At 49.2% G+C, this 15,013-nt stretch overlaps 1 protein-coding gene across 6 annotated transcripts in view; it reads left to right on the top strand.

The window, feature by feature from the left end:
* ACP5 (acid phosphatase 5, tartrate resistant) overlaps nt 1-15,013 on the top strand; it is a 589,255-nt gene that overhangs the window by 516,809 nt on the left and 57,433 nt on the right. For all 6 annotated transcript variants that reach the window (XM_078684666.1, XM_078684647.1, XM_078684662.1 and 3 more), the window contains one exon: nt 10,588-10,860. In XM_078684666.1, coding sequence (XP_078540792.1) covers nt 10,588-10,860 — 273 coding nt within the window. The remainder of the gene's footprint in view (nt 1-10,587; nt 10,861-15,013) is intronic.

Below are 15,013 nucleotides of genomic sequence, written 5' to 3'. Positions count from 1 at the left end.
TTCCTCAAAGTCTCCAATGCGGAAGCGCTGCTCGGCAGATATGATAGATCTCTGTGGGACTCACTTCAGAGATTTTCTGAAAAACTTCCTCAGGAGGATAGAAAGGACTTTGAGGAGGTTCTGTTGGAGGGCAGTCAAGTCTCCAATCAGATTATAGGAGCGGCGGCAGATGGGGCAACGCTGGCAGCGCATGGTTATGCGCATGGAATCACAGTGAGGAGATCCTCATGGTTGCGCCTTACGGCATTAAAACCCGAGGCTCAAGCCAGGATTCTAAATCTCCCTTTTTCGGGCTCGTCTCTCTTTGGTGCGAGTGCGGATGAGGAGATGCAGCGTATGAAGACTGAGTTGGACACCCTCAAAGCCGTGGGGCTTGAAAAGAAAAAGGAATTTAGGAAGAAGTTCCGTTCGGACAACAAGGGAACTTCGAAGCAGAGGGTTCAAACCCCTCAATGGCAGAAGGGCCAGAACCAGCAAGGCCAACAGAAATCACAGTACAAAGGCAAGCGCAATTCCAAAGGAAATGGGAATCAGCGCCAAGGCAACAACTTCAATAAGTCTCAGCAGAAGCAATGAGTCTTCACTTTCCCCAGCGCCGTTGCCCACTCCAGTGGGGGGAAGCATTGCACATCACAGAACAGAGTGGCAGGCCATTACAAAAGATCAATGGGTGTTGTCTACGCTGCAGAATGGGTACTGTCTTCGTTTCCATCGTCTACCTCCACCCGTTCCTCCGATGTCAACGTCAACCCACCAGCTACAAATGTTAAAGAAAGAAGTAGCGACACTCCTCGAGAAATCAGCCATCGAGAGGGTTCCGGTGGCTCAAAGGGGGAAAGGAGTATACTCGAGGTATTTTCTGGTCAGAAAAAAGGGACAGAAGGCAGACAACAGACCTATTCTGGACTTGAGAACACTCAATCTACATGTACGAAAAGAAAAATTCCGCATGTTGGCGCTCCATCAAATATATCCACATCTCAGGAAGGGGGATTGGATGTGTTCGGTGGACCTTCAAGACGCATATTTTCATGTCCCGATACGACCAGATCACAGAAGATTCCTTCGGTTCCGGGTGTGGACCTCTCACTACCAGTTCAAAGTCCTTCCTTTTGGGTTGAAGTCGGCCCCCAGAGTATTCACAAAGTGTGTCGCAGTGGTGGCGGCAGCTCTGCGCCGCAGGGGAGTCTTCGTATACCCATACTTAGACGATTGGCTGTTGAAAGGTCCAACTCCAGACAATGTACGGAATCAATTCCAGACATGCATAGAACTTTGTCAACGTCTAGGCCTGCATGTCAACTTCACGAAGTCGGTCTCCCATCCCACTCAGAAGATTCACTTCCTAGGAGCTCTGCTAGACTCCGAGGTAGGAAAAGTGTTTCCTTCGGAGGAGAGACAGTTTTCAATAGCGCTCAAGTGCCAGCAAGTTCTTCGCCACAGAGCTCAGAAAGTGCGAAAGATAGCCTCCCTCTTGGGGTCGATGGCTTCCTGCATATTTTTGGTACCGAACGCCAGACTTCGGATGCGTCCTCTTCAGCAGGATCTGGAGGACAAATGGGACCGCCAATCAGATCGATGGGACGATCAGATCACTTTGTCGGAGGTAGCACGAGCTTCCATTCCGTGGTGGACGAAGAAGGAAAACATGCAAGTGGGAGTTCTCTTCCATCAATCTCCTCCTACGCAAACTTTCATCACAGACGCATCATTGCAAGGCTGGGGGGCGCACATGGGCCCTCTTCAGGTGCAAGGTCTTTGGTCGTCAAAAGAAAGCACCTACCACATCAACTTGCTGGAGTTGAGAGCAGACCACCTGGCTCTCAAAGCGTTCCTTCCCTCGATTCAGACAGAGGTGGTGCTAGTGCAAACGGACAACACCACCACTATGTACTATTTAAAAAAGCAGGGAAGAACCCGCTCAAGGACTCTGTCACTAGAAGCTCAGGGCATCTGGCATTGGCTTCTGGCTCGCAAGTTGTCTGTTCAAGCAGTCCACCTCCCAGGAGAGCAAAACGAGAGGGCGGACGCACTAAGTCGACACTTCGAGGACAGAGAGGACTGGGTTCTCAACGACGAAGTACTAGACGACGTTTTCCAGGCTTGGGGTCGTCTTTCCATAGATCTCTTCGCGGACGACGTAAACAGCAAATGCCCAAGCTTTGCCTCGAGGTTCTATCGACCAGGAACGAAGGGGAATGCTCTTTTGATTGATTGGTCAGGGGAATTTGTGTACGCCTTTCCACCCCTTCCTTTGATCCCGAAGGTGGTGAGCAAGCTGAATCACTCATGCACAACAATGATCCTGATTGCCCCCGACTGGCCGAGGCAATGGTGGTACACAGACCTCCTTCACCTGTCAGTGTCTCCTCACAAGAGGCTTCCATGCAGACCGGACCTGTTATCGAAGATGAACGGGAGGATTCACCATCCCAACCTTCCATCACTGAACTTGGCAGCATGGCTCCTGAGGTCATTCAGTACGGCCATCTAGGACTGCCACAAGACTGCATGTCCATTCTGAGAGAAGCACGACGTCCTTCCACGAGACATTCTTGCGCATGCAAGTGGAAGAGGTTCTATATGTGGTGCGTGCAGAATGGTCATAATCCGGTGAAGTCAGGAAGAGGCAGTTCTTCCATACCTATTGTATCTTGCTAAAGCAGGTTTGAAGTTTAACTCCATTAAGGTGCATTTAGCCGCTATAACTGCTTATATGCGATCACCTTCACAAACTTCTTTTTTTCAGTTGCCAGCAGTAAAAGATTTCCTGCAAGGTCTGAAAAAGGTATACCCTCCTGTAAGGCCTCCTTCTCCTCCCTGGGAGCTGAACCTAGTCCTATCAAAGTTGATGGGCCCACCTTTTGAGCCCATTCATAAAGCTACTTTGCAGCATATTTCCTGGAAAGCGGCTTTTTTGGTAGCGATTACGTCAGCCCGTAGGGTGAGCGAAATTCAGACCCTGTGTACTAAAGAACCGTATACAGTCTTTCATTTGAACAGAATGGTGCTCAGAACGCACCCTTCTTTCCTGCCGAAAGTGGTGTCAGATTTTCATGTCAATCAGTCTATCTCTTTACCCACTTTCTTTCCTCATCCCTCTACTCCAGCTGAGAGGGCGTTACACTCTTTGGATCTGAAGAGGGTTTTAAAGTTCTATCTAGACAGGTCCAAGTCTATCCGACATTCTGATCAATTGTTTATTAACTATGGATCGATCAGAACTGGCCATGCAGCATCGAAACGTTCCATTTCCAGGTGGATCGTTTCGTGTATCAAGCTTGCTTACCAATTGGCGCAAAAACCTTTGGGGTTTACTCCTAAGGCGCATTCCACTAGAGGTAGAGCGGCCACGGCGGCTTACCTACATGATGTGCCCATGTCTGAGATCTGTAAAGCGGCGACCTGGATGTCTGTCCATACATTTACCAGACATTACTGTCTTGATTCTGACACTAGAGCAGATACCCAGGTGGGCCAGGCCTCACTGAGGAATCTGTTTATCAGCTGAATTATTTGGCTGTCATGACTTGGTTGGGTCATATACTTCTCATTTACCTGCAGGTGGTTGTTGGGCTTGCTATTCTATTCAGTGCTTATGACTATTGATGAGGATCCCCTGGAAGAGAAGGATAAGTTACTTACCTGTAATCCTAGTTCTCTTCCAGGGGTATCCTCTTCAAAGTCATAAGCAACCCACCCGCCTCCCCAGGTAAATGAGATTTGTTACTATTTCAATCTTGTGGTTGAGCCCTGTCTTCAGGGTTATGCAAAGAACAACTGACCTAACTGTCACCCCTGAGGCATGATGGGAAGCCTGGGGTCATGGCTGCCTTAAAGGCACGGTGCCAGTTTTTTGGTTGAAAATGGTTTCATTTTCTATGCTATTGTTTTGCATTGCAGCCTGAGGGCTAACAATGTCTATTTACAAGCAATTTTCAGGATTTATGAGTGGGCTACTCATTAAAACACAAAGTTCAAAGGTTATTTGATCTAATGTGTTTTTTTCTTTTGCTTCCTTGCTAATTGCAGTGCATGTATATGTGTTTACATTGTTTTAGCCTCAGTTATGGAGCTGCATTGGTGTGAGAAAAATAATATATGTACATACATATATGTGGAGCGAGATATATGTGTTTTTTACATATATATTTTTATATTGTTTCCGGGGTCCCGCACATGGGCGGGAATATTCAGTGCTTATGACTTTGATGAGGATACCCCTGGAAGAGAACTAGGATTACAGGTAAGTAACTTATCCATTCATCCACTTCTCTGACTGCTCGCATTAGACACAAAGCAAACAGTCCTATTGCTCGACACAGTATGATACCACAATGGTGCTATCAGCATCTAAGGTCCTTGTCAATCCTTGTAGTATTTCAAACCACGAACAGAAATATATGAAATCCATGGGTTCTGTAGGAGAAAACACCGCTCCTGTGCTGTGTAAGGGGTATCCAGTGTTGCTCCAGCTCGTTGCCACTTGTAAAGTTTACGCTGAGACCAATTGATGATTTTAGGAAGAAGGTTTATTCATCACAGCACAGTACCCTTCAACGCCACCAACTGCCAAGTACTGGACCGATTACCCCAGCAACCCTTTCATTCCATTACAGAATCCAGTTACATCACACTACCCAGGTGACATAACATGGATACCCTCACAATCCAATGTAATGCAGATATAAAATAGAAATAAGACCCTAACTGCTGGATCGCCCCACAGTTAGCCTTATAGACACTGGGAGTTTGTGGCCGGCGAGCTTGTCTCACAGGCTTGCTACCGTACAGATCTGACCGTGGTAGGGGTGTGCGGGCCAAAGAGTAGTGGGTGGGTGATAAAGGGTGTTGGTCTTGGACTCCTATAGGAAAATTGCCACAAAACTTTTCTATTTTTCCTCCCAGTCTTTACTGACTTTCTTCATAGCCATAGCAATCTGGCCTCCTTCTCCCTGTACAGCAGAGGGAATGTGCACCTGCCTCGTCCACACTGTGCTGAGAGTGCTTATACAATAGGTTCTGCGTGCCATACCTCTGTGTGCCTTGTAAACCGGTACACAACATACCCGGGGCGGGTATGGCACTGGCTAGTAGTGGGACATAGCACTAAGTGTGCCACCCACTGGTTAGCCATCAACCCTATCTCAAATCTGCCATAACAGACCTGTGGGGCGCCATTGTGCCCAGCCTAGGTTGGCATCACTTGCACCTCAGCCAACCCCGAAAGGGTTGTCCCATATCATGAGGGCACCCCCACGGGGGAAGCCTAGAAGGGCACCTGGAGTGGTGGGAGGCTGAAGGCTGGTGGGCGCATATGGGTGTACCATGCCCAGGTAGTGAGAACCAACCGAAATGAATCTTCCCCCGCCTTAGATATCAGCTCTACTCATAGATACTCCGGGGGTGTTGCCAATTCTCTGGAGCTCCTCAGGGCCCTGCGCACATCCTCACTGTCAAGACGGCGTGGAAGTGTGTGCGCCTTCCTACACAGATTAGGTACAGGCGCTGACACCCTGTTCCAGAACATAGCCTGGGCTGCCAATGTAGAACTAAGTATACACAGGCCCTGGTGTTGTTTTGGATATGTGTCCCGCCTGCAGTAGCAGGCTGGAGGATGCGCTATAGCACCTATGGCATTTTTGACAGGTGCCCGGCCTGCCATCGCAGGCTGATGAACGTATACCCGCATACCCGATGTTCTAACCCCCGGGTTAGGTTTGCTTGTGCGGGCCTATGTCTGCACACTTGCATCCATGGTGCCAGCGGCAAAGTGCCCGGCCTGCCGTCGCTGGCCGGGAGTGCGCACTTGCGCCCGAAAGGGTTTGAATCCATGTCCAGCGGGTCCGAGCAGAGTGCTGAGCATGCCTCTGTACCAAAGGTGCTAGGGCCTATGTAATCCATATAGCTGGCCTCTCCTTGCAGCATGAAAGCACGCACACCCTTCCTATCCATGTTGGGAAGTGGCACTGATTCCATGTTCTGAAACATGGGGCGATCTGTCATTGCAGACTGGTAGGTGCGCACTGGTAGCCATCGTGAGTAAACTCCTGGGCAGTATGCCATTGTAGGCCGCTGAGTACATGCACCTATAGTGCCCATGATTGTGTGTGCCGCCTGCCAATGCAGGCTTGTGCATGTGTAAAGACACGTGTATTAAACCCGTGTCCAGACTCAGGCAGGCAAATCTGCACCACGGGTGCTTGTAACTGTGTCGCTCATGCCATCGCAGGTCGTTGTGCGCAGTAGCACGCATGTGCCCAGTTTGTGAGGAATACATATGCGTGTTTTCACTAACTATGAGGCCTGCGCTTCCCATCGATTAACATGATGAAGTGGTCGACACTAGTTTGGACTGCCGTAGTGGATTGCAGTGGAGCAGCTTCATGATGTTTCATATCAAAGGACTTGCAGTGCCAAATCCTTTCCATTGGAAAAATCGGTGTTAGCATGACTCGCTTAGAAATGCCACTTATGGAATATGGACATTTCTATGCTCCAAGAGTCTGGGGGGCTGTGGTGTCTGGCTCTAGTGGACATCAGGGGCGGAGGAGCACATCTATGTATTCCCCATTAGTCTGCTGCTCCCGTGGGATGGGCATCCGATGGGAGGGGGAGACCTCTACCATTTTAGGCTTAAATGGGATAGATTGAAGATAGAGGTTGTGGCACTTAGCCTCTAGGGGCCGGATCATGGCCCACTAAACATTAAGATCTGCATTCCACACCCCCAAGGCAGACAGGCCTACAAATTACGGGAGACATCTGTGGTTCAACGGACAATTCCTAAACCACCCTAAACATTAAGGACTCCTTTCATTATAACTACGGGTACCATCCTTCAGCAAAGGGTGAGCTATGCTTTCAGGGACGTGGGGCTGGAGAACCTGGACTGCGCTGTGCACATTGTCAGAGGATTCTGTTGTGCACATGGAAGATAACTGTCCTAATAGGGCTGGCCAGGGCCGAGGACCTGCTGAAGTGTGGTGCCTTGAAGTGTGCTCTTCCAGGGCCCGACCGCGGGCCTCCGGTTCTCTCAGAAATACCAGGGTCATCAAAGATCTTCTGCAAGGGTTGTACACCATCAACCGGTGACATCTGGAGAGCGGTACTCTCTCAAGTGCCCACCTCTGCTACTGAATCTCAACTGGTACCGTGGTGCAAGCGTGGAACTAAGACTTGTCTGGAGATCGGATTTTCCAGTGCGGAGCCTCAGAAATTGTGCGTGCATCTAAGATGGGTGGTTCCTGTATTGCGGGGACCCTGAAACTTATAAGCATCTAGGTGATGGTGAGCGGATTCACTGGTTGCAGGACTCCACGTGGCCTGTTTCGCTGTTGTGCTGCATCTCTCTCGTACAACACGCCGACTGCATTCTCATTGCGTGCGGTGTCTGATTCACTGGGTGCGACCCTCGGAGATGGAGGTGTACCCAGAGTAGTGCCTCATTCTACCTCCTGTGGGTCTACTGAACTTGCGCCTTGTGTGTGACCAGACTGATTTGGTGCAGCTGTATCATTGTGCACAGGACGTAGGGCCTACTTTCCTGGGAGTAATGGAATTGCATCTCGTCGCGGTCTGACCGGAATTGCCTGGTGCAATCCATCTCAACGTGCACCGGTCATTATGCCTCCATTCCCGGGAAGTGCACAATTTGCAACTCCTCTTGTTTGACTCGTCGCAATGTGCACCGAGTGCTGTGCCCGGATTGCCTGGGCACAACCTGGATCATCGTGTACCAATCTGGGTGCCACATCCTATCAAGAGGCTCCGCTGTGTTACTTCCCATTCATCGGTTGTTACCTTGTTGGCCTTCATTGAGGTGTACCTACTGCCCTCTCCTCACCTGGCCCCTCCCAAAGACGTCTTGACACCAGGTGGTAGCTAGTGAGGTTGAGTGGGTTGAAGAAACACTTCAGAGACAGTTCAGAAGCGGACCAAGAGACTGCATGACTCCTTTGTGCTTTGAGACCTGTGGGTGAACATCCTGAGTGGCTGCTAACCTCTCTATTGTTTACATCAACCTCCTAATTAAAACTGTTCCATATTCCCACCTGCTTCTCGAGGACCCAGACAGTGCGATTTTGGCCCCGTGCTGGCCAGTGTCCAAGGGGTGGGGTTGGTTATCTTCCAGCTGGGGGTATAAGACAATCTGGGTAAACTAGAGGGTGGAGGAAGGCTTGGGCCACAGAGTCGGCAGAGGGTGAACCATTGACCTGCTGAGTTCCAGTGGCACTGCATTAGGTTGCTAAGTACGTATGTGTGGTAAGAGCATGCTGTACAGACTGGCTGTTACCTTTCGCACTGCGTAGTGAGTTCGGAATGATCGTGTGTTGACCGCCTGTGATTCACAACCCTGGCTGATGGTGCCGCATTATACACTGCTTGTTGCCAAAAGCACAATACCTTTTGACGTTGGGTTTTCCTGTGTGGCTCCGACTCGAGGTGCTGCTAAAAAGTGTTCTGTTTTCATGTATGTGTATAATTTTGACATTGTGTATACTTTTGACATAAGGGTGCTCTCTCTCAATTGGCGGGGGAGGGTTAGATTAGGAATTGTCCACACTGCATAATAGTGATATAGTAGCAGTACAAGTGGGCCTAGACCTGCTAGTAATATTTCAGAATCTGTTTTATAACCAAAAGTGTATTTTGTCATGTTATAATTGAATATGTGTGTTAAATATAAGCAACATCCTCCGTGAAGTCTTGTTTGTGCCGCTAAGTGTATTCATCATGAGGGGTTGCTGTGCCTTTGCTTTACACATTGCCTCTGTAGTGAGCCTGTCTGCTCTGAGCCAAGCTACCCAAGGGTGAGCCCGGGTTGTACAGCCAGTGTAATCACCTGCCCTTGACAGGAGAGGTAGTTCTGCCTGGCTGGGGGCATCTCTTCAGCCAACCAGACACTGCCGGTTCCAACAAAGGGGCATAGTGGTAAAGCAGGTTGGAGGCAGGGTTGGAGTTACAGCCACGCAGCAGGACAATGATGTCTAGAGGGGTTAGTGGTGTGGTGAGAGGTAAATGGGGAGGGGGAAAGGGAGATGAATGGTGTGGGTTTGCGTTTGGCCAGTGGGGGGGAGGGAGGATTAAGTAGAGGGACAGTGAGTAAGGAGAATTAGAGTAAAAATAGAGTGATGGTGATCAAGAGGGTAGGGCCAGGGTTAAAAGGCAAATTGACGAGGACATGTATATCTGAAACACAAACGAGCACAATTTAGACTCCCTGCGCCCACGCAAACTCCACTGCGGTCTGAGACACCCCGGAAGCTGTACACCGCCGTTATCTTGTTGCGCAGTACAGGGCTTGCCTAAAAGATAACGCAGCTTCCTATTTAAATGCTGGAAGGTGCAAGCTCGACAACCCAGACATTTCTGGCAGCTTGTATCCCCGCCGGCGCCTCGGTTACCAGGCTCCCGCGGAGCGTCATTTGAGTACATGACCGGGTATTTAAATAAAGATCATCGCTCGCAATAAAAGGAGGCGCCTATTATTCGTTCACCCGTCTCCCTTGAAAGTAAACTGTTTCTTTCAATCCTTCCGTGCACCAGCAGGAGTGGTATCATGGCTGCCTTACGACATGGAGTCCAGCACATCACTCTTCAGAAGTACATTTGGCAAAACTGTGGCGAAATCACGTTTCGAAATAACTTGTTTACAGTATTGCAATTAGTGCGGAATGACCCACACCCATGGGTCGAAGGGAGTGCTAGTTTTAGCAGTCACCTTTCACCTCACTCTTGTTGACATGGTATTTATCCAGTCCTGTGACTTGCTCTCTGGCCACGTGACCTGGTTCTTGCCTGTGGCCACGTGACCCGCCATGCCTTAGTACTATGGTTTATTCCGACATATTTGCCAATAAAGGAGTTCTTTTCACTTAAAAAAATAAACTTCAAACATGGCTTGTAGACTGGAGTGGGAGGAGGCCCTTTCACAAAATTTCTAAAAGTTTTTACTGACTTTTAATGCCCATGCTTACAAAACTTTTGCCTAAGAGTACTCCACCACGGGGGAAAAAACACGAGCCACCTTGGCTAAGAAATCAATGAGCCTGAGGTCGTTTTGAAGACACTCCAGCAGGTTTGCGTATGTATTAAAATAGTCTATGGCGGCTGAAAGGGTTACATACAAGGCAAGGGGATGCCCCAAAAAATTTGGGAGAGTGTGGAGTAAATGGAGGAAATACCGGGGCCTAGAGGGGGGTCCCTGAAGAAACATGCGGGACGAAGGCCAAACCAAGACTCTGGGGGTGCGGAAGCTACTTTGGTGAAGTGTGGCAGACACAGACTCAGTCAAGGCTAGATGAATGGAGGGGGATGATTTCTGGTATAACGTTTGTACTGGTACGGCTGGGGGGGTGGAGGGTTGGGAAGCGGGGTATGTTGACCTGTAATGACATGACTGTTTTGTTGCTATACGATAAAATGAAAATAAAAAAGTTTAAATCATTTGTATTAAGAGGCAGTAGCCGGACACAGAAGAGCTCAAAATTGAGTCATTGCTATACCTCTTCATTCCATTGTGTGGTTGCATGTTGCGTGAGCCGTATAACGACCATTTTCTCTTTGCTGTCTCCCCCACCACAGATGGAGAGAAGTGTGTGCCTGTTGGTCGTGCTGCTGGCAGCCCTGCCAGGGACCTTACCATTCCCAGCGTCTGGTGGGAAACCGTCCCTACGATTCTTGGCGCTGGGGGATTGGGGCGGACTCCCTGTCGCCCCCTACCACTCTGCCCGTGAGATGCTGACCGCCCGCGAGATGGGGAAGGCGGTGGCCACCTTGGGCGCAGACTTTATTCTCGGCCTGGGCGACAATTTCTACTACAGCGGAGTGCAGGACGTCAACGACAAGCGCTTTCAGGTGCGTAGCTACGCCATGGCTCTTAGTCTAGGGCAGAGGTAGAGATGGGTGTACTATAACATGACAACATAATGTGTAAAGAAACGCAAAGCACAAGCAAACGTACCCTCAAGCACACAACATTACGCCTCCATTACCTCCCTAGCTTGTGAAACATTGATAACACTTTATTCTGGTCAAGTAATGGGCAACCCAGCTGCCAACCCACCATTAAGGAGCGGAAAACTCTTTATCCATACATATAACCGATTACAGAGATCTCTCAAGGTCAAACACACACTACCTTCATACTAAGCTACGCAAACAAGTTATATACTATACCCTGAACCCTTGTGGAGAAAATTAAATGTTCACATTTGCCCAATATTTCTGCATGCAGTATTTCATACCTGATGCAAATTCTTCGAAGGTACATTTTCTGATTGTGGGTACTCATAGAAAACTAGAACTGTTGTAGTTATTTAGTGCTCCTGGGAAGTCGTACAACCACTTAAGTTAGTACTTTGGTTTTAACATAGGAGCATGCCTCTGCCATTTAAAGCTCCAGCATTGTTGTTGGGTTCACGTGGGGTGGGGTGCACTTTTAGGTTTGGGTGAGACCAGGCATTGAGGAGCCCGGATTGGCTGTATTTGAGGTTGAAGTCACTTACGGTTGGGTGGAAATTGGGTTTGGTGCACTTCCTGTTCGGTGTACGTTCAGTTGCGTGCACTTGGGGTTGCCTGCCCTTAGGATTACATGTAGTTTTAGTTCCGTGTACTTTGGGTTATGTAAATTTGAGGTTGAATGTAATTGTAGTTGGATGCACTTGGGGGTGGGTACACTTGAGGTTGAGTGATGGTTTAGATGGCTATAATTTGGATCAGATGTACTGGGGTTTGGTTGCCCCCAGGGTTTTGCTACATTTGTGCTTTGCTGCCCATGATGTTGGGTTTACTTGGGTGTCTTTGCATGTGCTTGGAGCTGGGTGCACTGCGGATGGTATGCTCTTGGGGCTGAGCGGACATATATTTTGAGATGGAGACAAAGAAGTCCAGAATAATGCCATTTGGGGTCAAGGGATGGGTAAGGAACCCCCTCCCTAGTTGGTTGGGCCCGCATGTCGTGAGTTTCTTTGCCTTTTCTAATATCAAAACAGTCTTAAAATAAAGACTGTAATTTACTCTATTTTTGTTTGTCACATTATCACATTCTTTTATTGAAATTCTTCACTGTGTAGTACAACAGCACTCTCAAAACTGTCACCCTTCACAGCTCACTTCTCCCTTAAATGGCCGCTTAGGTCACAACAGCACTAAAAAATACCAAGGCCTCTTGCGGAACCTGTTAGACAGAGTTCTTTAAACCTAAAACCACACAGGCATGCATACGGTTGGGTTTCAACATGCTCACTTTAGTTCTACACACAGTGACTATTATACATCATCTTACAAATCATCTAAAACTAGAACTCTGCCCGTACACAACACGTAACACAATCAGAATATGCAGGAAATTAGTTTTGCAGCGTGAATCTTTCTGGATTCACTATGCTGTGCATTATTCCGCGGTCTAGGGGTTGGGTCCGGAATCGTAGTCTTTTCTTTGTTTTTTTCGTAGCCCAGGTGGGCGTCGACGTCCCACCTTTTGGTGTCCTTCCTGTGACGTCGGCACGCTTCCTGCGGAAGCTCCCACCCTTGGGCGCCATCTTCAGATTCTTTTTTCCGCCTTTGGATCTGGATCGTTCCCGAGAGGGCTCCAGAGATTTGGAGAAGAGAGAAGCCAAAAACCAAGTTTTTGGGAAGAAAAGACTTAAGAAGACTAAGGGCCAGATGTAGGTAGCCCTTTACCGATCGGAATCGGCCGAAAATACCGATTTTCGGCCGTTTCCGATCGGTAAAGGGCTATGGAGATGTAGGGGCACATTTTCGGTAATTTTACCGATTCGTTATCATTACCGAATCGGTAAATTTACCGAGTCGGTAATATTTACCGATTCGGTAATGATAACGATTCTGTAAAATTACCGAAAATGCTATGTAGGTAGCCTATGTTCCATCAGCACATGGCTTACAGAATCGGTATTTTACCATGGAATACAAATCCATGGTAAAAAACCGATTCCTGTGTACATGCACATCTGTGCATGTACACATGTGCCATGTGACAGACAGACGTGCCCTTAGGGCATGTCTGTGTGCCACATTGCACACATGGCCGTTTTGGGGGTGCTAGAGGGTGTCAAAGTGACACCCCCTGCACCCTTGTGAATTCTATAATTTCCGATTCGGTAAATACCGAATCGGTAATGCCTAATCATTCCTATGGGCTTCAAAGCCCATAAGAAAGAATAGGCATTACCGATTCGGTATTTACCGAATCGGTAATTATAGAATTGTTAAGGATTCGGTAACGAATCCAGATGTTGGGACCTACATCCCATTTACCGATTTTAAAATACCGAATCGTTAAGATTCGGTATTTAAAAATCGGTAAATGGGATTTACCTACATCGGGCCCTAAGTGAGACTACAGCATCGAAGGGGACGACGAAGGAAGAGGATCTTTGAGGAACTTCGACGTCCAGAAGAGAATGCGCAATCAGGGGGCTCCCTGAACGAAAGAGATGGACAACACACCATTCAAATTCTGCCGGAACTGCCACCACAAATACGCGCAGAAAGACCAACACCCAGTTTTCAACCTCTGCCTGCCGGTCGACCACGAAAGCAGGGACTGCAACGCCTGCTCCGCCTTTACGCCGAAGAACCTTCGAGTGAGAGAGAGGCAAAGAAGATCTAACTTCGCCGTGCAGGGCAAGGGCCCACCACCGTCCCTTCGAGACCTGGGACTCTCGACCGACGAGGAGGATTACGTCGCCGAAGAAGACGGCGGCTACACGGTCGTAGAGACCGAGAATACGAAGACTTCAGAAAAGGTAGGAGTCTCGACGCCCCAAAAAGGCCCGAAAGACTTTCGACAGTCTGCCCAAGACTCTCGAAAAAACGAGGGCAAGACCCCGAAAGCGCCAACGCCGAAAGCTCCGGCGTCCGCAGCAACACCCAGGGCCAGCGGATCCTCACAGAAGGACTCCCAGGCGCCGAAGAGTGGGGACCAACCAAGGTCGTCGAAAAGCGTCCACGAAAAGGAACGCTTGACGCGGAAGACCTCTTCGACGTCGACGAAGGACACAAGACCAGTCTCGATGCCAAAACCAGTCTCGAAGCCATCAAGCCAGACCAAGAGACCGGCACAACCAATTGACGCCGAACAGGCTGCCCGAGATGGAAAGAAAGAGAAGACTCGAGGCCGAGATGGAGAACATCCTGCAGCGAAAGAAAGATTTCGACGAAAGGATGAAAGCGTATACAATTCCATTGAAGCCAAAGCCACCGATGGTCGAGTTCGTCGAGGAAGAAGAGGAGTTCGAGGTCGAAGGACTGTCGGAAAGCCAGGAAGATCTGGAATATCGAGAAGAAGAGACCCCCTACTACAAGGAGGAAGAGGACGACCAGTGAACTTTTCAGGGCTCGTCATACTCGGACACACAGGACCTAGAGTGGCAGGACCTCAAAGCCGAGAGTCCAGAAGAGGAAGTGGACACATATCCGGCAAGGCCCTCGCCGCCCGACGACATTGGACTTTTACAATGAAGTAGTCCAGAACGCAGCAGCAGCGTTCAAAGTAAAACTCGAGGAGGAGCAGCCGAAGGCGGATTTCCTCGTGGAAACACTGCTCCCAATACAAACTAGGAGCCAGTACCTGCCAATGCTCGAAAGCATCGAAGGACAAGGGAGAGAGGCCTTCAAAAAGCCTGCGACTTGTAAACCCGTCACACCCAGGAAGTACAAGCACTCCCCCAAGGACCCACCCTACATCCAGGGAATGGTCACTGCAGACTCCATCATTGCGGCAACAGCAAGGAAAAGGGCCAATGTCCCGACAACGTCAGGACCACCCCCAGACAAGGAGAGCAGAAGGATGGACCGGACAGGGAGAAAGATCGAGAGGAATGCCGCAACGCACTGGCGCATGGCCAATTCCAACGCTCTGCTGAACAGACACCAACACCAGATCCTGGAGGACCTGGGCCAGTTAGTCAAACACCTCCCACAAGAATACCAGCAAAGAGCTACGCACCTGGTAGAGGAGGAGAAGAACGTGGCAAATTCTTGC

The sequence above is a fragment of the Lissotriton helveticus genome, chromosome 1_1 (assembly GCF_964261635.1).
Source record: "Lissotriton helveticus chromosome 1_1, aLisHel1.1, whole genome shotgun sequence".
NCBI lineage: Eukaryota > Metazoa > Chordata > Amphibia > Caudata > Salamandridae > Lissotriton > Lissotriton helveticus.
The sequence above is the reverse complement of the archived record's forward strand: the minus strand, read 5'-3'. Positions and strand labels throughout refer to the sequence as shown.